The sequence below is a fragment of the Ictalurus furcatus genome, chromosome 6, assembly GCF_023375685.1.
Source record: "Ictalurus furcatus strain D&B chromosome 6, Billie_1.0, whole genome shotgun sequence".
Classification (NCBI taxonomy): Eukaryota; Metazoa; Chordata; class Actinopteri; order Siluriformes; family Ictaluridae; genus Ictalurus; species Ictalurus furcatus.
In genome coordinates this window covers 23,540,802-23,562,737 of record NC_071260.1, presented here as the reverse complement: position 1 = coordinate 23,562,737, position 21,936 = coordinate 23,540,802, and the positions used below count along the sequence as shown (strand labels likewise).

At 36.5% G+C, this 21,936-nt stretch overlaps 1 protein-coding gene across 1 annotated transcript; it reads left to right on the top strand.

Annotated features, from left to right (window-relative positions):
- Positions 1–178: 178 nt before the first annotated feature.
- Positions 179–15,083, top strand: actr3 (actin related protein 3). Its single transcript, XM_053627204.1, has 12 exons — positions 179–363; positions 4,675–4,730; positions 5,931–6,055; positions 6,187–6,297; positions 7,615–7,710; positions 8,008–8,115; positions 9,560–9,703; positions 11,095–11,268; positions 12,311–12,403; positions 13,080–13,205; positions 13,300–13,383; positions 14,102–15,083. Exons 1-12 carry the CDS (start codon positions 320–322, stop codon positions 14,195–14,197), a joined length of 1,257 nt encoding a protein of 418 aa, XP_053483179.1. The 5' UTR covers positions 179–319; the 3' UTR covers positions 14,198–15,083.
- The last annotated feature ends 6,853 nt before the right edge of the window (positions 15,084–21,936 follow it).

Below are 21,936 nucleotides of genomic sequence, written 5' to 3'. Positions count from 1 at the left end.
ATATATATATATATATATACACATTTTTTTCTTTTCCATGTTTGACCTACTTATATTTTTGTTTCTGTCCATAAACGGTGATAATAATAATAATAATAATAATAATAATAATAACAACAACGCCCTCCCCCTCCACTCCTCCCCCTCTGTGACCGGCGGCGGCCATTTTATCCCGCCGTGCGCCGCTCAGCGAGTGCGGAAGTGTCTGTAAACTTCACAGTGCGGGTGAAAGGGTTCCGCCTTATATTCATCCTGTACCCGACACATCTAGCATTTTTCTGTTTTTTAGTAAGGCATCTTCGGCCGTGAAGCAGGAGGAATGGCTGGGAGATTACCGGCGTGTGTTGTGGACTGCGGTACAGGGTAAAGTATTTTCAATTCCTCTGTAAATCAGATCCGCTGGCAGCAGCAGTAGCACTAGCACTGTCAGCTCTGGGGTGTGTAGCGCTAGCGAGCTAACTGCCTAGCATATTCAGTACACAACTCGGTTTAAAATATTCATGTGTACTTACAGCTTGAATATTAGTGTTATTTGAGGTTTCAGTGAGACTCAGAGGTTTGTATAGAACACAAGGGATACTATCATGGGTGTGAATGGCTAACTAGCTAGACTGTATTTTGCCTTCATTGGTTTGCTAGCTACGTTTCGAAAATATTGATCTGACTGACGGGGACACATTTAAATATCGTACATGTAGTTACTGGATGCACAAGTGGAAACACGATTATCACCAGCGTGTTTTTTTTTCTTCAAATAAATAAAATGTTAATCGATGCTAAATTCTGCAAAAATCATTTCCAAGGCTCGCCGATCTGCGCGTGCGCACTTGTAACTTCCTAATTTTATTGACAGCGCGCGCCGCTTCCTGCTTCTCGTCTTTTAGTCCATATATGGTCGTGTTCGGCATTTCACCGTGCATTTAGTAGCGTTTATGTTTTCCTCGCTTCTATATTATTCCTCGCTGTCTGAGCCTCTGTTGTAGAACTGGACTACAGTCCCCTCTGGTATTTTTGTAGGCAGCTTGTGATGTTCAGTGTGAAACTGCAGCTGGGTCTCAGATTCAGACGAGTCACTTCCTCAGAGGAAGAACAAACAGAGCATTATATCCAAATTAAAGCAGCTTTATTGTAGCCTTTGGACGTTTTTCTAACTGGTTAAGCACAGCAGTCTTTAAATGCACTGTGATAACGGGCGGGTTTTCCTCATTTCAATCCGTTTAAAGCTTTAATGGTAGCCTTTTTACTAGCATTATTTAATCAATAGGATAATTTAAAATAATTTAAACAATAGAATCTCAGTAAAAGCACTACCATTGACTAAAAACTGCAAGATCTCAATGCATATGTGAATATACACACATACAATGATGCAAAACAAGCCATTCACCTACTGGTGTTTTGGTTGGTTGGTTTGTTTATTTATTTATTTGTGTGATTGTAGAAGTTTATCTAATGTAACTTTGGATGTTAGCTTTCCTTTCAGTATGTAACTAATATCAGATCTCTAGGTGTCCAGTAACTATCTGATTATCTATAGGTTCCTAATTAGGGCTGGGTGATATATTGATATAATATTAATATAATGATAAATGATTATACGATACTCTTTTCTGAGATCATTGGATTAAAAAAAAAATAGTTTTTAATCATTACAAATTAATTGGTACAGAATGAATTCTGTTGATTTGACAATGTTTTTAAAACTTAATCTTCTGTGTCTTTGTAGGCATTAAAGAAAAGTATTGTCAAACTCGGTTTAATTATATATATATATATATATATATATATATATATATATATATATATATATATAAATATAAAATATAAATTGTTTAATTTTCTGCTGTTTTGCAGACAGTTAGTAGGCTAAGTTATGTATTATGATGCGCATTGTGTTTTGTAGAAATGTCAAGTAGCGCAATATATTTTTGTCATATCGCCAAGCCCTATTCCTAACCCTTGTCTTTACACATCGTATTGTCCCTGTTCCTTGTTTCCAACACACCTGATCCAATTAATCAGATCCTTCCTGAGTTGAGGTAGGTGTATTAGAGCAGGAAAAGTGCTAAAATGTACTTGTCCAGGATTGAGAACTTGTCATAAGGCAGTATGTGTTCACTGTTGTGACAGTCAGCCATAAATGACATCAGTGGATTGGATTGGAGAAACAGGTTAAAATCAGCAGTGATACAGATACTAGGCATTGGTACATGCCTAAAAGTATCTTATACATGGTATGAGTTTGACAAGCAAGACCAAGTGCAAGAGAGTAACACATGCATAAACATACTAGGAATACACTTTTGCATGATGGCATGATCTTTCTGTACTACCCCTGTCCCCCAGTGTATGTTTCAATCCTGTCTCTAAATACAACCTTCTCTATTATTGTTTCTAATATAAGAGATGCATATCCCTTGAATAAAAAATATTGGTGTGTATATATAATAAGATATTGCTGTGTGTGCTGGACCTGTACTTGGTCTGTTTAAATCACAGTGGTTAAGTGTTCGCATGTAGAGACTTGAACATTCCATGGTGCATACCTTACCCTCCTCCCCCGCTTCACTTTGAGCAAAGCACACCAACATCTGTTCTGTATGGATGAGGAAGAGGGGCTCAGTTCATAGCTACAGATGTGCCACAAGTATGTGTGTCAGATGTGTGAAAGCCTCACATCCTCTCTTGCTTGCTGACCCGCACTTCTCCGCACAGTAGTCTGCAAAACTACTTTTTATAACTTCAGCCTCTAACCTTACCGGAGTAATATAACCCACATCATGCTGAGGCTGACTCAACTTCCCTTTACACCCTTGTTCAAAGGCTCTGAGAGTCAAAGCTACAGCATTCATATTTTCTTTCTTTTTGTGACACTTTGTAGGTGGTTTTTACTCGTCTGTTTTGAAGGTGAATGATTATTAAATGACCCTGAAAAGACTTACCTTTTGGTGTGGTTATGATATATAGCTTTTAAAACCCATAAAGAGCTTTAATAAACGCATCTGTTTTAATAACTTGCACCTAAACCGTGCAAAGCCTTTTCCTTTAAACTCGAACCTGCTTGAGTCTGCACATTTTTGTTTTAATTTTTTTTATTCTCCTTCCTCCTATTTCTATCTTGGAAACCTGTTGAGGATGTTTTTATTTTTTTTTATTATTTTTTTTTTTTTTTAATGAACATCTGAATGTCTAACAGAAAAATGCACTTCCATTGTCATTTGTATAGGGACATATTTTTCACTTGGCATGGTGTGTTAGAGTTTGCTAGGTGTGGTCGGTTGTTTTTAGGATTCTGACACCATTCTGTTATCCGAATGAAGTCATGCCCAAAGCTATACCCGTTACACATGCAAACGGTTAGGCACCCTCTTAAAACATGTGCAAATGTAGTTTTAACTCTTTTTTTTTTTTTTTTTTAAATGCTAAAACTAACCTAAGTATCTAGTGGATCTGTAATTCAAGGCAGTTACAAACCGTACAAATAATTTGTAGCGCTAGAGAGGCTGTAGGTCACCATGTTGAGCGGTTTAAACTGAGCTGGTTCATTGGTTTCATGCAGCTTGAATCTGTCACTAGCTATAGGTCTGTACTGAACTTTTGAAACTAGTAAAGACCTCAGCATCCGGTGGTCAGGAATTTTCTAAACCAAAAATAGACATGACTTCATGGTTGCATGGGATTTGCATACGAATATGATTTATTAAGCTGATCTCTTTTAGCCAAGATGCAATCCTGCATGTTCACTAGTTCAATTTTAAATCTGACTTTAAGCTTTATGGGAAAAGTGCAAGCTGATGATGATAATGGCTGAGCAAGTATATTGAAATAATATCAATATAGTGATTACATGTGCCATCTATACTGTCCTGAGATATTGTGGGTGGTGTTGGTATTTTTATAACCGTTACAACCCCTGACTGGAAGTAGCTGAATAGATGATGAAATGTCCCGAAGCTTATCTTTATAATTGTAAAATGTTAATTCCTGTACAGAATTTTCATTTTCAGTACAGTTTTAATAATTCCACCTTGTAGACGTTAAACAAAAGTATCATGTAATCAAGCTTTTATTGTTTTTAAATGCAGCATTAATATTTTGAGTGTTTGTTAGGAACCCTCAGCTATATTAACTGATATGTATTGTGTGTCGTATAAATGTCTTCACGCCTCATGATATGATTTTTAATAAGTGGATGCTCTGGAGCCTGTAAGACCTGAAGCTGTTAAGCATACTCACTGGAATTTTCAAAGACAATGCGCAATATGTTTTTGTCAAACTCTGCAATGACAGAACAACTACAGGCTGTCGCTTTACGTCAGACAGCATGACTGGAGCAGAGCATTGCAGATTGTAGCTGCGTTAAGTTGTAGCATTGAGAAATTGGAGGCTTGTGCATTATCCTCTGGGTGTAAAGCTGCAAGGATGAGCACTGTAGACCTCCGGGATCTCGGCAGCATATCAGCTAAAGTAGTATAAAAAAATTAATTTCAATGCATAAAAAATTAACTGTGCAATATAGAATTGTATAAATGAAAGATTAATTTATGCTGCTCATAATGGGCGTTCAAAATGAAATTGCTTAACGGTAATTATCTATTTCACAACTCTTATTTTGTGTGTGTGTATGTGTTAGGAGAACTGTTCAACTCAAAGCCTTGTTCTCTTCTGTTTCAGATATACTAAACTGGGATATGCAGGAAACACAGAACCTCAATTCATCGTACCATCATGTGAGTACAGCTGTATCACTTGCACTTAATGAATGTTAAATGGCTTTGGGGTCAAGATTTAGTTTGAAATGTTGTTAAGTTTATTCGGGATGCCATAGGTAGCCAGTGTGATTCTTTAAGAATAGACATGAAATTAGCTCTTTCCTTAGTTAAGATCCCTGCAGCAATGTTTTGTATTATCTGTAAGTCTTAAGTAGAATCCATTAACCAAACTAAATTAGTTTGCTGTTACTCAGGTGATTACACACAGCTTGGGGCTATTCTTAATGAGTGACATAAATAAAATTAAAAAATCTCATACCAGTGAGAAACTAAATAAATGTAGCTGCTTTGTAATTGATATCCTGTAATTAATATTTCAGGTTTGACTAGGTTAACGCTGATGCATTGCGTGATACCTAGTCAGATATTTCTTCGGATAGCAATAATTTATGAACAGGCTGGTAATCAGTTGGTGAACCTGAGACATAATGGCTTATGTCATCAATTTAACTGTGAAAAGTAAGATAATATAACGACAGGGTGAAGGAAGAAGTCCAGAATGGGTCCTTGTGGATTTCCATGCTTTGACTTTCCAAGCCTATATATGTATATATATGTGTGTGTGTGTATATATATATATATATATATATATATATATATATATATATATATATATATATATATATATATATATATATATATATATATATAATATAAAAATAATGTATGTGTGTGTGCAAAGATGTCTTGAATTTATGGGCACGTTAAAGTCTAAAGTTGTTTTTTGAAACCTTAGATGTGCATAGCATGGGTTGTCTCATTGGTATGTGATTTCTGTGACATGAAATTTTAAGTATGGTAAGTAAAACGGAAATAAAATGAGATTCTTTTGCATGTAAAGACTGTATTTCAAAGTTGCAGACAAACAAATCCTGGTGTGTGTTTGATGAAGAAACATTTCTTGTTCCCACATGCTTCAAGTTATGTACCACTTACCAGTGAAGTTGGTGGCATTATATTCCAAGAACATGTTGTATTACTAAATAATTAAAATAATATACGTTCATACACGGGTAGAGGTTGAAGCAAAAGCTGTCTCTGTGTTGTGAGTAAATTAATGCTGTATAACTTTTAGATTTGGTAGCTTTATTCCCAATAATGTTATCTGCAGCTCTCAGCCAGTTTCATTATATCCAATCATCCTCTGCTGTTGCCCAGGCATTGCCATCAAAGAGTCGGCGAAGGTGGGAGACCAGGCCCAGAGAAGGATGATGAAAGGCGTGGATGACCTCGACTTCTTCATCGGAGATGAGGCTATCGATAAGCCCACCTACGCGACCAAGGTGATTAGCCGTAATTCTACACATATCCACATTTCAGTGCAACGTTCAACATGACGGTGGCTCTGCTCTGGAAACGGGTGCTCATTGTGAAAGAAATGGCTTAGCTCACTTTCTTTTGTCTTTACATGCAGTGGCCCATCAGGCACGGTATCGTAGAGGACTGGGACCTAATGGAGAGGTTCATGGAGCAGGTCATCTTTAAGTATCTGAGGGCGGAGCCTGAGGACCACTACTTCCTGCTGGTTAGTAATGCACCACTGTAACATGGGGGAATCTAATGCAGAACAAATGGTTCCAGTTCTGTTTTTTTTTTTTTTTTTTTTTTTTTTAATATAAATGCCTTTGTTGACTTTGCTTCACCACTTCTACTTACAGAAATACTTTTTGCCATTTTAGTACATGCTCAATTATTTGTTTAAAATGTTTTAACATCATCGGGCTACTAACGGGCCATCAGACAGACTTCAGTGTAGACTTCATGAGCTGAAACTGTAGTGTCGGGTGCAAGGTTTCTGTTAATTTGCTTATTGTTTCTATAGTAACAACTTGTACCGATACTTTGATGGCTGATGCTCTGAAATTTAAAACAAAACCAAATAAACAAACGTGTAATCATTTGATATGGTGAAGTTTTCTGTGAGATGTTTTATTTAACTTTTCTTCAAGGAGTCTACTCCTTATTTGCCGTATTTTAGTTATGTGGCCCATTCAACTCGAAACAAACAAGCTGGTGGATGATGTACTGCGGTTGTTGTGCCTGCTATCCAGTTTGATAGCTTTGTTAAATATTAATGTAGTTTCATACAACAGACTGCATTTTAAAAAGAAACACCTGACAGAAATGAAGCAGACCCAAGCGTCATACGTTTTTACGCATACACAGTATAGGGATGCAAGTTTTTCAGCCGTTTCAATGAGGACGAGCAGTTTTTGGAAAACGGTCGAAAACGCCAGTGTAGACTGAGAGCATTTTAAAATGAAAAATGCGGTTTTCAGATCTATCTGGATTAATGTGGACGTAGCCTAAAGTTGGTTGTGGATGTTCGTGCTTGGATAACCTAAAGTCAGCGATTGCTAAGAACAGTTACACTAACAGTTGGTAAACTCAAATACAAGAGATGCAAGATACAAGAAACTTAAAGTTAAAACTCAATACTCAAGTTCCTTTTAAGACACCTAACACTACTTGACTTTATAGTATACAATTATAGAAGAGAAATTATTTATAATCACATTATCTGTTGTCAACCAGATAAAGAGGAGTTCCCTTTTGAGTCTGGTTCCTCTCAGGATTTCTTCCTCTTTTTGTCTGAGGGAGTTTTTCCCTTGCCACCATCGCCTCTGGCTTGCCCATTAGAGACGAGTTGAAATTCTATGATGTTATAATGGTTATGATGTAGCTATATGATGCTGCTATTTAGTTGTTTTTTTATCTTTGCTGCATGCTATTTTACAACCAGATAGTTTTAACCCATTAACTAAATAGCCCATTATTTAGCAAGCTGATATTATGACAAAGTGATGTGGGTGTGTGTATATTGATGGTGAATCTGTTACAGACTGAACCTCCTCTAAACACACCTGAGAACCGAGAATACACCGCGGAGATCATGTTTGAGTCCTTCAATGTGCCTGGACTTTATATCGCCGTGCAGGTACATACAAGCACCTTATTGTTGTGATTGTTATTGTTGATATTATTATTATTGTTACTATGATTATTTTATATTGGTCTAGTTCTATTTGCCAGAACATTGTGAAGGTTTTTGTATTGTCTGTTAATATTGTATTGCATTGTCTTGCATGGCCTTGGAGCAACATTTTGTTCTACTGAATGCTTGTATATTGATGACAGAGTTCTTCTTTTTCTTCTTTTTAGCTGTGATCATTGTGTATTTACATTAGTGTTATGGAGGTTATTTATTTATTTTTATTTTTTTGTGCGTTTTCAGGCAGTCTTGGCTCTAGCAGCATCCTGGACCTCTCGGCAGGTTGGAGAGAGGACTTTGACTGGTACAGTCATTGACAGTGGAGATGGTGTCACTCACGTCATCCCTGTGGTCAGTCATATACGTGCACACCCATGCATGCAAAATACATACTGTGCACATACAGTGCTGTGAAAAAGTATTAGCCCCATCCTGATTTCTTGTTTTTGTGTATATCTCCTACCAAATATTTTCAGAAATGAAAACAAAATCTAAGATAAAACAAATGTAACCTGAGTAAACACACAATGAAAAATGTATTTGCCCCATAGTTAATAATTCCCCAAATCTATGAAACTGCATTCATAAAGGGGTTCAGCTGGACTAGACACATCCAGGCCTGATTACTGCAAACCCTGTTCAATCAAATCAACACTTAAATAGAACGTTTTCAACAGCATGAAGTTGGTTAAAAGGTCTTACCCAGTAACACACTATGCCAAAGTTGAAAGAAATTCCAGAAATGATGAGGAAGATGATGATTGAAATACATTAGCCTGGGAAGGGTTACAAAGCTATATCAAATGCTCTGGGACTCCAAAGAACCACAGTGAGAGCCATTATCTCCAAAAGGAAAAACTCAGCACAGAAGTGGCAGAATTCCAAAATTCCTCCAAGAGCACAGAAACTACTCATCCAAGAAGTCATGAAATAGCCCAGGTGTCCTGTTACATCTGGCATAAACCAAACACTGAATTCCACAAAAAGAACATCATAACCTATAGTCAAGCATGGTGGTGGAAGTATGATGGTGTGGGGATGCTTTACTGCTTCAGGGTTTGGTGAGCTTGTAATAATTGAGGGGAAACGTGAATTTTGCTCTCTACCAGAAAATCTTAAAGGAGAATCCGGTCTTCAGTCCGTAAACTGAAACCGGATTATGCAGCAAGACAATGATTCAAAGCATAGGAGTAAACCCACCTCTGAATGGCTCAAAAAAAAGCTAATTGAAAATTTTAGAGTGGCCTAGTCAAAATCCTGACTTGAACCAATTTAGATGCTGTAACAGGAAATTAAATGGGCAGTTCATGCTCAAAGACCGTCCAACATGGCTGAACTAAAGCAGTTCTGAAAAGAAGAGTGGGCCAAATTTCCAAATTTTTTGGTTGCAGTTATATTGCTGCTAAAGGTGGCACAACCAGATTTCAGTTTAAGGTGGTAATTAGGTTTTCATATGGCTAATAGGTGGTTGTTTTTTTTTTGTTTTGTTTTTGTTTTTGTTTTTTTGCTTCAGTAAAAAAAAAATAAAGAAATAAAAACTGTATTGTGTGTTTACTTGGGTTGCCTTTGTTTTATATTGTATTTCGTTTGAAGATCTAAATCTATTTAGTATGAGATGTACACAAACAGAAGAAATCAAATACATTTTCATAGCACTGTACACAAACAGACTTCTGGTATTTCCGGTTCATTCTTATTCATGATGAAAAGTATAGAGTTGATTTCTAAGAAGGAAAAATGTCTTTATACTTTGTATTGTTATGGTGATTTGTTTTGTTGTATTTCTGTGTTTTAGGCAGAAGGCTATGTCATAGGCAGCTGCATAAAGCACATCCCCATTGCAGGCCGTGACATTACCTACTTCACACAGCAACTGTTGAGAGAGAGAGAGGTGGGAATTCCACCCGAGCAGTCCCTCGAGACTGCTAAAGCCGTCAAGGTAAGCATGTGCTCGTGTAGCTGACTTAAATATGAGTCGCCATACTTTCATTTCCAATCGCGTCTCGAATCATTCGCTTCTTCTTTTTGAAGGCTCACTGAGGTGTCAAAAGCTGCCTACTTGTCCAACTGAAACAAAAACCTATAATTTTAATTTGATTTAATGCTAATTTGGTTTTTTTTTTTTTTTTTTGAAAACTCTTCTAATTTGGCTTATAGAGTGTGGGACAGCCTGAAAATTCTGAAACCTAATTGAGAATGCTGGGGACGATTTTCAAACAGAACTTCTACATGTAAATCTGTAATCTCTAGTTGCTTGAGGGCAACTCCGGCATTATGCAGGTCACAGTGGAACTCGTATTGACTTGCAAAGTGGCTCATTGCTTGCGCAGAGCTTAGCATCAGTGAGAATGTTTGCATATCGGGTCATGTACCGTTGCATAGAGAACACAGGCCAGTATTTATACGTTTATTTACACAGCACAGATTTATAGCAGGTTTATCAGTACTACAGAGTTGACATTACATGCACAGTGTTTTTGGGGAATCAAAGTTTTCAGCAATCACTGTGAATGTTTAAGATCTTTGCTATAAAAAAAAAAGACTTGCATGATTAGACAATATAGCCGCCGCCGCCACCCCCCATCCCCCCCCCCCAATACACACTTAGGGAGAAACTTGTTGTAGATTTGACATTTTTTGCATTAAGGATGTGACTAGAAATCCCACAGCTGTATAAGTAACTGTTGCATGTGAAAATTGAAATAAACTAAGAATGAAAAGAACTTTTTTTTTTTAATAAAAAAAATCTTCAAGGCTAGCCTGATCAATTGAATTACATTTTAATTAGACCTTCTCTTCAAACAGTTCAGTTAGCTGCCAGAAACATGCTGCTTTGTGTGATGGTGTCCCTCATGTTTTAGGGTTTAATGATGCAGTTCCCTTAAAAAAATCAGTGTGAAGAAATTTAATCTAGACCTAAATGGGCAATTTATGTAGTGATGAAGTGATTTTGTTTCTACAGTATGTACACGCAACTGTTAAAGGTTGCCATTTGCTATGAGTTGCGTTTTAGTTTAAATGTTTGATATTTTTCAGACTGAAGCATTAGTGTGTTTTGTGTAAGCATCAGTTATTTTGTCTGTCCTGAATTGCCAGGGTGTTTTATTCTCCTTCTGTGCATGCAGTTAGATTGTGTGGGAGCTTAACTTGGATGAGCTTCGCTTAGTTTCGCTCAATGAAGTTGTTCCCCCAGGCTTCCTGTCATTACTCTGACATGAGCCATTAGTTCTGATGTGGCCTTTCACTGGCATACAGCGGGAAAATATATTTCAGGAGTTAGACCCCAAATACTATGCAATACAAATGTGCGAGTGTGTGTTCTTTCTGTAGGAGCGTTTCAGTTACGTGTGTCCTGACCTGGTGAAGGAGTTTAATAAGTACGACACAGACGGCTCGAAATGGATAAAGCAGTACACCGGCATTAATGCCATCAGCAAGAAAGAGTTTACCATTGATGTGGGATATGAGCGCTTCCTTGGCCCAGAGATCTTCTTCCACCCTGAGGTCTGTAACATGCACACCTGGAAGCAGACATACACACACAGGGGGTTGCTACTCATTTCTTTAATTGCAACTCCTCTTTTCCTAATCGCTTCTTAGCTCCTTGACGGCAAATGTATTTGCTAAAAAAAAAAGACATTCTTGCTCAGTGATGTTACTCTAAAATGATTCCACGTATTGATGATGATGTAGAGGGTATTAGGAATGTGCCTACACAGTGCATTCTGATTACGTAATGAATAAACGCCAGTGAAAACATTACATCACATACACAAATGCATATGTTTCAGTCTATGCCAAAAAGATTACTTCTCATATGCACGTTCAAAATAAATAAATAAATAAATTATAATTAAGGGGCTTTCGTCAGACTCTAGGGGCAGTGGTGGCTTGGTGGTTAAGGCTCTGGGTTACTGATCGGAATGTCGGGGCTTCAAGCCCCAGCACTGCCAAACTGCCACTGTTGGGCCCTTGAGCAAGGCCCTTACCCCTCTCTGCTCCAGCCATGTTTCTTAGTTGACCCTGCGCTCTGACCCCAACTTCCTAACATGCTGGGGTATATGAAGAAAGGAATTTCACTGTGCTGTAATATATGGGACCAAACATTATTACAAGACTCAACATTATCATTATTTTCATGCAAAGTTTTATTTGTACCCATTTAAAAAATGACATTTAATATTTAAATGAATTGAAGAGGTGGAGCATTTAAACCATACACTTACATCATGCGCTGCAATAAAAATAAGACTATTTAAAAATAAGACTATAAGACTAACTGTATTTACCAGTTAGCCTCATATTTCATCTCTCTTGGATTCCTCTGAGTGCATTTAAAGGATTGATACATGTTTAAAAATGGCTGCAATTGATTTGAGTCGCAGGCTAAAGGACATAGGAATCAAATACGCATCAATTAGATTATTGAGATGCACCCAGAGAGTGTTCAGATAAATAAATAAATAAATAAATAAATAAATGCACACACTGAAAACAGCACTACATTATAGACCTTACTCTTCTACTCTGTACCTGTGTCTGACAGTTTGCCAATCCGGACTTCACTCAGCCAATCTCAGAAGTGGTTGATGAGGTTATCCAGAACTGTCCCATTGATGTGCGTCGTCCCCTCTATAAGGTAATTCTAGAAAAGGAGCAGTTGTTTCCTACATTCACACTCATTATGCTGTATGCTGATTGTAGTAATGTTTCCACTGAGGCGCCATAACTTTCTTCAGGAACTAGAACAAGAACAACACAGTCCTGGATGAGTTTTTGCTTTAGGTTTTAACTGCATTTCCACTGGCTGTGACCTCACAGGGTCTCCAGGTTTTTTTTTTTTGTTGTTGTCCCCCTCTCCCCCCCCCCCCCACCTCTCCCTCCTTTCTCTCTTAGTGATGTAAATCACAATACACTGTTATCCAAGCTATAATTATTGTTGATTTCTTGTCCCTGTTGGCTTATTTACCTGGTTACTTGGATTGTTGTACTTGAATGGTTTTAATCAAAACCTCTAACTCTATAACAAGTAGGTCTGTAAATAATTATAACCTATTAATAACGTTAACCTTCTGTGTCAGGAATAAAAGCTTCATGACCCCAATAACAAGCCAGACTATTACTGCACACGTTTAACATTTAATATTTGAATAGGTCATAATGTTAATGAAATAAATCTGTGCTGAGAAGGTTTGTGCAGTTTAATTTACAGCTAAAGGCACCCCCGCATACAGGACCCTCCTCCCTTTATCCAATGACTCGGAGTGAGTCCCCTGGTTTCACTGTGGGTTGTTTTTTTTTTATTTTATTTTTAGAACATCGTTCTGTCAGGAGGCTCGACCATGTTCCGTGATTTCGGCCGGCGCCTGCAGAGGGACCTGAAGAGAACCGTGGATGCTCGTCTCAAACTGAGCGAAGAACTCAGCGGTGGCAAATTGAAGGTCTGATGGGGAACTCCAGCATTAGAATAAAGAAAATAAGCTGTTTAAGTGTAGCTGTTTGATCGTCATGCATGTGGTCATGTTTCTCTTGCAGCCCAAACCTATTGATGTGCAGGTCATCACTCACCACATGCAGCGCTATGCCGTGTGGTTCGGTGGATCCATGCTGGCCTCAACAGTGAGTTACACACACACCGATTAATCAAACATGGCCACACAATAGATACGTATTACTCAGAATGGCGTGATAATGTTTTAAACTGATATAAATACAGATAGGACTGGAGGTGCGATACTTATTTTGGAAAAAGCAAGATGCATTTACAGAATCTTTAGTAACTGCCTGGTCCGGGCTGCAGTGGTTTAAATAAGGCTACTGGTTTTTCATATTTTGGGAATAAACTAAATTCATTAGAACATATTGTGGACAGGTGCAGCAGTCCTGCAGCGTTCATAAGACCTGGTTGCATTTTGCTGATGTCTCTCTCTCTCTCTCTCTCTCTCTCTCTCTCTCTCTCTCTCTCTCTCTCTCTCTCTCTCTCTCTCTCTCTCTCTCTCTCTCTCTCTCTCTCTCTCTCTCTCTCTCTCTCTCTCTCTCTCTCTCTCTCTCTCTCTCTCTGGTTTCTGGTGTTTACCAGGGTGCAGTGCTAGTCTTTGTATTTGATTTAAAAAAAAAATTTAAAAGAATGAATGATGCAAGCAAACAATAAACCTTCCACTTTAGGCCAAGCTCACTGTAGATGTTCGGAACACTACACAGATACAGATTGTATCATTGTGTTACATGTCATTTTAGTATATATTACCTATATATTTTATTTATTGGGAAGTCAGCATGCCGTCATAACACAATTCTGTGTGTGTGTGTGTGTGTGTGTGTTTTCCCTGTCAACTAGCCTGAATTCTACCAGGTGTGTCACACCAAGAAGGATTATGAGGAAATCGGCCCCAGCATCTGTCGCCACAACCCTGTCTTTGGTGTCATGTCCTAAAGAGTCCACAGACATACACACATACACAAAGGGATTGGGGTTGGGGTGGTTAGGGCTGGGGAGAGCAAAGAGCAGGCCACTGGAGAGAGAGCTCATTTCGGTTAACACCAAACCTGTCTGCTGGATCCAGATGATGAATGTTGTGTTTTTGTTTGTTTGTTTGTTCATGTTGTTCCCAGTACAAGGGGAAAATGCGGTTATTAGGCCAAAATGACTCCAGCTCTTCTCTGCCTCTGCTCAGTAATCTGTGGGTGTCTAATTAATAAATAAATAAATAAATAAATAAATAAATCCCCCATTGAGTAAAAATGTGCATAAACAGTAATATTGACATTCATTATGGTAGTGCTGCAGAAGACTTCTGGTGTTATTCATGTTTAAAGCAAAATGCGATGCAAGCGATTTATTCCTAAATAAGTTGGCCCTGCCAGTCTTCTCCCTCCTGTTCGCAAGTTGCGTCACATTTAAGGTGCTTCATGTCCTTTAACAGGCACAGCAGGGGGAAACTCGGACCAGGTTTAAAAAAAATAAAACAGACTGTTCCACAGCTTTGATTCTTCTTGCGCTTTCATCAATTTAAAAATATATATTTCTTTTTTTTTATTTTTTATTTTCTTGCATTTTCATCAAATTAGTTTTAACTATGTGACTGCTTTTACCTCCAATCATATCATATATTTTCATTTTCCTCCCGAACAGGACGGAAATGTGTTTATCAATAATAATAATAGGATTATAATGATCTTGAACAGGAATGACTATCGGACCAGTATTGCTAACCTAGTGGACTTTTATATTTCACCGAACACCAAATTACAGCAGGTTTGGATTTGTAAATGCGATGCCTAAAACATTCCAATAAAGGCTTAAACATGTTTCTACAAAATTGCTCTGTTCTTTATGATTTTCTTGGTTCATTTCTATAGAATACAATGCTTGAGCCACCAAATCATAAAACAAGATGTGCTTGTCTTCAGAGTCTCTCATCATAAACCGTTCAGTCGTTTTGAGTATTGAAAAATGCTTTTCAGTGCTTAGATTAGAGATGATTATTTTCTACTTCTGTGCTTTGGTTCTTTTCAGTGGTCTCTGGGAACCAAACATTGATTTCAAGTTATTATAGAAGGCAAAGTGTTCTGGCAGGAAGGAAATGGAAATACTATTGGTGATTTAAATGATGATTACATTATCAATATTAGTAGCTGTTAGATTCAGCAAATAGTTTAGATGTGTGTAATGGGGAAAACAATCTGCCTGCTTTTGTTCTGTCCTTGCAGAGACCTGTAAGAGCGGATGCAATATTGATGAAACAAGCTTTATCTTGGAAACTCTTGTGGGCAATTTTCTGTCATTATCTGGTATTTCTGTTGCTATGTTGCTAGGTTTTATAAACTTGGCACACACATCCCTGTGTATGCATTTCACAGTATTTTACATTTCATAATGGTTATTCAATCAACCAAGTAAATATGTATTATGTACAGTATGTATTCTTAAGTATTTAAATTCCAACAGGTTTTTTAATCAAATAAGCATTTTTGTGGCAGTACAATTTCAAATGTCTGATGTTTGTGGGCTTTAAAAAAAATAAATAAAAAATAATAATAATTAATATTTGCTTTGCTAGGTTGAGAAACCTGGCTAGCAAGTAGGCATTTTATATTCCTGCATTGCTTCAGCTGGCAACAAGAGGGCACTGTTTTACACCAAACCCAGACTTGGATCTCAAAGAAATGAAAGCAGGCATTATTCACTGCAGTATGGAGAAAACTTACAGAACCATGATTCATATCCCTTTATTTATAATAACAATATTACCCAGTGCCTATAAAATGTATATACTTCATTATTCTCTTTTGACATATAATCTTAGTCTTTACTTCTGTAGGCTACTTCATCCATCTGCAGTGGAAATAGGTTTGTGTGTCGATGTACACAACATGGCATTACTGCTCTTAATTTGATCCATGCACCATGAGGAAATGGTCAGAATTCTAATGAATAAACTGCTTCAAATGCTATTTTAAACATCCAACTCATACTGCGTCATAAAAAAGTAATATTATGCACTGCAAAATAAATTAAAAAAAGAAATGCCAATGATGTCATTGAAAATACCTTAAATGGAGCAAGTTTATCTAATACTTATTATGACATTATTATAAATCAAATATAATGTTCAGTCTGTTTTCACATGCTTTTACTCATTTCGAGCTTTAGATTTTCTTCTTACTATTAGAATAACTACATGCCAACAAGATTATTTCAAGCTTGAAATGAGTACAAATGTCTAGAAATAGGGTTAATAAGCATATTTGGATAATAATAAGCATATCTAATAATAATATTGCTGTGTGGTTAGTGCTATGTAAAAAATAAAACACGATAGGGTATCAACAATAATCAACTAACAGGTGCTGTGTTGATGTTACCATCCGAACTTTATGCAGATTATTTTCCTTAAAATGTCCCAGTCTGTTTTATTCCTCTTATACTGTAGCAGTTTGCTAACAATAGCCATGTTTAAAAAAAATAAATAAATAAATTAAAGGAGACACTTTTTAACCATGAATAGTTAACCATGAAAGTCCATGAAACCTGTCATTTCCTGTTATCACTTAATATCATCTAGAAACTCCCATTCCTTCAACAGTCACTCTTTATTCTATATTCATTGTTAAATAGTCCAAAAAATGCATTTTTACCCCCACAAGGTGCTGGAATGACTTCTAAGTTATGTGTCTGATCAATCAGATTAAACTATACAAACACTAAATATTTGACTATAAGTATAGTACTGTATATGGTACTCAAAATCATGTCACTAATTGCACGCATGCACATACACTATTTATTGCTCTGCAAATATTTTATTCATGGTACAGCTAGAACATAATCAGTGCATGCTATCTATGGCACCTAAACCTACACAGATTTGCATTTTTAAATCATTTTAATGAATATATCAAATGAGTAATGGATATATCAAAACATATTTGGCCAATAAACAACATTATCAACCCATTTGTTATAGTTGTAAAAAAAAAAAAAAACAACAACATTAAACTAAGTGTATAAGTGTACATTCTGCAGTTTAGTCTTATGATTGTATTTTAAATGAGCAATTATGGTTATTGTTTACTTAAAATCTAATATGCTACCATGTTTACTATACCATATAAACCATATTTACCATATATACCATAATTTAGTGTTGAAGCATCAAGAATTTTATACATTTTATTTGCAAATCCTGCACTGCATGTCTTCCACATGCCCCAAGTTTTCAATTTTGCACTGGCTTTGTGGCTGTGGCATTAATATTCACACCATTACCTGTTGTAAAACTGCATCAGGCTGTCTGTCATTTAAACAAGTGCTGAACGATGGATTCAATTAGGCCATAAGGACTGGGGCTGCTAAAAGATTGATGAGACACTGCACAAAGTGTGGGTGTACAAGATGTTATTGAGCTAACTAAGAAATCTTGTTTTGTTACTGACATGGGTGGTGTTTTAAAGTAAATAAAGGAACGAGAGAAAAGCTTGAATAAAAGACGTGACAGTAAAAGACACTCCATCAAGCATTACAATGGCACCGCTGGGATTTCACTTTTCTCCATATATTCATATTAGAGTTATCACTGTCTAGATGCATTACTTCCATTGGAGTGTGTTTTGGGGTTTTGACTAATTGTTCTTAATCCAAAGCCTTAAAGAACTACTACTACAGCTATGAGTATGACTAATATTACTACTGTTACTACTACTGCAACTATGACTAATATTACTATTAATACTACAGCTATGATTATCACTAATATTACTATTACTACTACTACAACTACGACTATGACTAATATTACTATTACTACTACTACTGCTACTACAACTACGACTATGACTAATATTACTATTACTACTACTACTGCTACTACAACTACGACTATGACTAATATTACTATTACTACTACTACTGCTACTACAACTACGACTATGACTAATATTACTATTACTACTACTACTGCTACTACGACTATGACTAATATTACTATTACTACTACTGCTACTACAACTACGACTATGACTAATATTACTATTACTACTACTGCTACTACAACTATGAATAATATTACTATTACTACTGCTACTACAACTACGACTATGAATAATATTACTATTACTACTAAAACTACTACTACAACTATGAATATAACTAATATTAACTAATAATATTACTACTACTACAATTACTACTACAGCTATGACCATGACTAATATTGCTAATATTACTATTACTATTACTACTACAACTACTACTACCGCTACAACTATTACTACTGCTACAGCTATGACTATGACTAATACTACTAGTAATACAACTACTATAGCTACAACTATGACAACTATTACTATTACTACCACTAGTACTACTACTATTACTGCTGTAACTATGAGTCTGAGTACTATTATTACTACCATTATTACTAATACTAATACTAATACTACAGTTATTACTATTGCTATTACCACTACTACTACTATTACTACTATTACTATTAATTAGACTCAATTTAATTTAAATTTGATCTGTATAGTGCTTTTAACAGTCTATATAGTCACAAAGCAGCTTTACAGAAATATAAGTTCCGGATACGTTGTTATAGATCCTTACATACTACTTTTTCCCCAAGAATATAACACAGGATTACCTAACACCCAGTGACACAAGTTGGCTCTGATTGTATGCTGAATATGGTGTCATTGTGAATTGTGACTTGTGAATGTTTGACAAGCCCACCATCAATACTGATGCAACATTTGGAAACCTGAAATTTAGACTGCAAATATCAAATTATCATTGCCATGTATACAGTCATTAAACAAGAAATATATGCCATCAGGGAGCCGAGTAAGAAATTGGGCAGATCTAGTACTAAATCTAAGTGCCATCAGCATATAAAATCATCGCTTTTTTATTTGAATTTCAAATTGTCATAACTATCATATGTCATAACATGAAACCAACTGTTCAATCTTCAACCTGCAAGCAAACTCACTGTGTATCAGTCCAATTAGTATTGAGTCATCTGCCAACTTTAGGAGATTCACAATGGAGTCTCTTTAGATGCAGGGAATTGATGACAATTGGTGAGCCAACTATGGAACTCTGCAACAGACAAGACCAATTAACATTTACAACCTGCAACAAAAAATGATTTATGCAGATCTAAGCTATGGCTCCATAAACCCAAGATCTGAGATCCAAGGTCCAACAACCCAGCCAGTACCTGATTAAGCACAATCCAAATTAATTCAAACTCAATGTGTTAAAATATCACACTGCAAAAGAACTGAAATGCCCATTATTTTCTGGATTTTATTCAAATTCTAAATGGAAAATACTACTTCATACATGTATTTGCATTTGCATTTCTAGTATGGATGTGCATAATTTAGGAATGAATTCAAATGCAATTGCAAAATGTTTATATGCATTTACATTTTTGTGCACAACAGTGTGTAATGGCTGCCAAAATTAAAACGCAAATGCAAAATTTACTTGACATTGCATTTTCAGTGCCTACACTGGTCTGATTCTGCCATATTGAAAAAGTAACAGCAATCCTTCCATTTGCGATTGCACTTCATCATCCCCGCACTACACGGCTAAATATAAAATGCCTTTGCAATCCTGTTTGCGTTTGCATTTTCACTGTCAACAAGGTAGACTTGTCAATCAAAAACTGTAGGTGGGAGTTTGGGAGGGACTTTTTTGGTGCATAGTGCATTTCAGAGGAAGTGATGAAACCAATATAAATTTGATAACAGTGAGGAAATATTTAATGGTTGTTTCTTTTTCTTCTTTATTTCTTCTTCTTCAAAATTAGCATTATATATATATATATATATATATACAGTGGGGGAAATAAGTATTGAATGTGTCAATATTTTTTCAGTAAATATATTTCCAATGAGGTTATTCACATTAAATTTTCACCTGACATCAGTATCACCTCATGAAATCCGGAAATATAAAGAATTCACAACATTAAAGTCCAAAAATGAAGTTATGTGTAATAAAGTGGAATGAGACAGGAAAAAAGTATTGAACACGCTAACTGAAATGTATTTAATACTTAGTGGAGAAGCCTTTGTTTGTAATGACAGCTTCAAGACTCTTCCTGTATGAAGAAATTAATGGGCCGCAGTATTCAGGTGTGATTTTGGCCCATTCTTCTAAACATATTGTTGTTAAATCTTGTTCAATTGGATTCAAGTCAGGTGATTGACTGAGCCATTCTAACGCCTTGATTTTTTTTTCTGAAACCAACTGAGAGTTTCCTTTGCTGTATTCTTTGGATCGTTGTCCTGCTGGAAGGTCCACCCACATCTCACCTTCATCATCCTGGTGGATGGCAGCAGATTCTTCTCAAGAATCTCCCGGTAAAGGGCTCCATTCATCATTCCTTCAATTATATGAAGTCCCCATACCCCCACACCATGATGCTTCCACCTCCAAACTTCACTGTTGTTATTGTGTTTTTAGGGTGATGTGCTGTGCCATTTCTTCTCCAAACATGGTGTGTAGTTTGACCAGACTACACTCTCCCAGTATTTCATAGGCTTGTCCAAATGAGTTGTAGCAAACTTTAAACGAGCTTCGACATGCCTTTTCTTTAGTAATGGAGTCTTGCAGGGTGAGCGTGAGCAGTGGTGTGCATTGCCTATTGTTTTCTCTGTGACGATGGCACCTGCTGCCTCCAAGTGTTTCTGGAGCTCTTTCCGAGTGGTCCTTGGCTCTTGGGCTACTCTTCTAACTATTCTTCTGACTCCCCAATCAGAAATCTTGCGAGGAGCTTCTGTGCATGGCCGGTTGATGACGGAGTAATGTTGCTTCCACTTGCAGATAATGACCCCAATGGTGCTTACTGGAAGATTCAGAAGTTTTGAAATACATCTGTATCCGATTCCATCAATATGTTTCGCAACAATAAGGTTGCGAAGGTCTTGGGAGAACTCTGCTTTTACCCATCATGAGATGTTTCTTGTGTGACACCTTGGTAACGAAAAGCCTTTTTATAGACCATCAATTTACTAACCCAGCTGATATTAATTTGCAAAGATAGGCTGTATAATTACTTATGGATTTCAGCTGGTTCCTTGCCTTACCATGCCTTGGAGAACAGTTTTTTCTTAGCATGTTCAATACTTTTTTCCTGTGTCATTCCACTTCATTACACATAACTTTATTTATGGACTTTAATGTTGTGGATTCTTTATGGTTGTGGATTTCTTGAGTTAATACTGTTGTCTGGTGAAAATTTTGTGTAAATAATCTCATTGGAAATATATTTACTGAAAAAAATGTTGACGCGTTCAATACTTATTTCCCCCACTGTGTATATGTGTGTGTGTGTGTATATATATACACGTATATATACACACACACACACACACACACACACACACACACACACACACATATATATATATATATATATATATATATATATATATATATATATATATATATATATATATATATATATATCCCAGAAAACACTGCTACGGATGATTTCTATAATCCAACATCAAAAATAATTCCTTCTTGATGAAGAGCTCTTGAGCTTTTTTAAACACTTGTAGTGCATTGTGTATCCTAAGGCTAATTTATCATTGAGGGGACTGATAAAATCTTCCAAAAGTATAAACTAAAAAGCTTTGGCTGCCTGTATG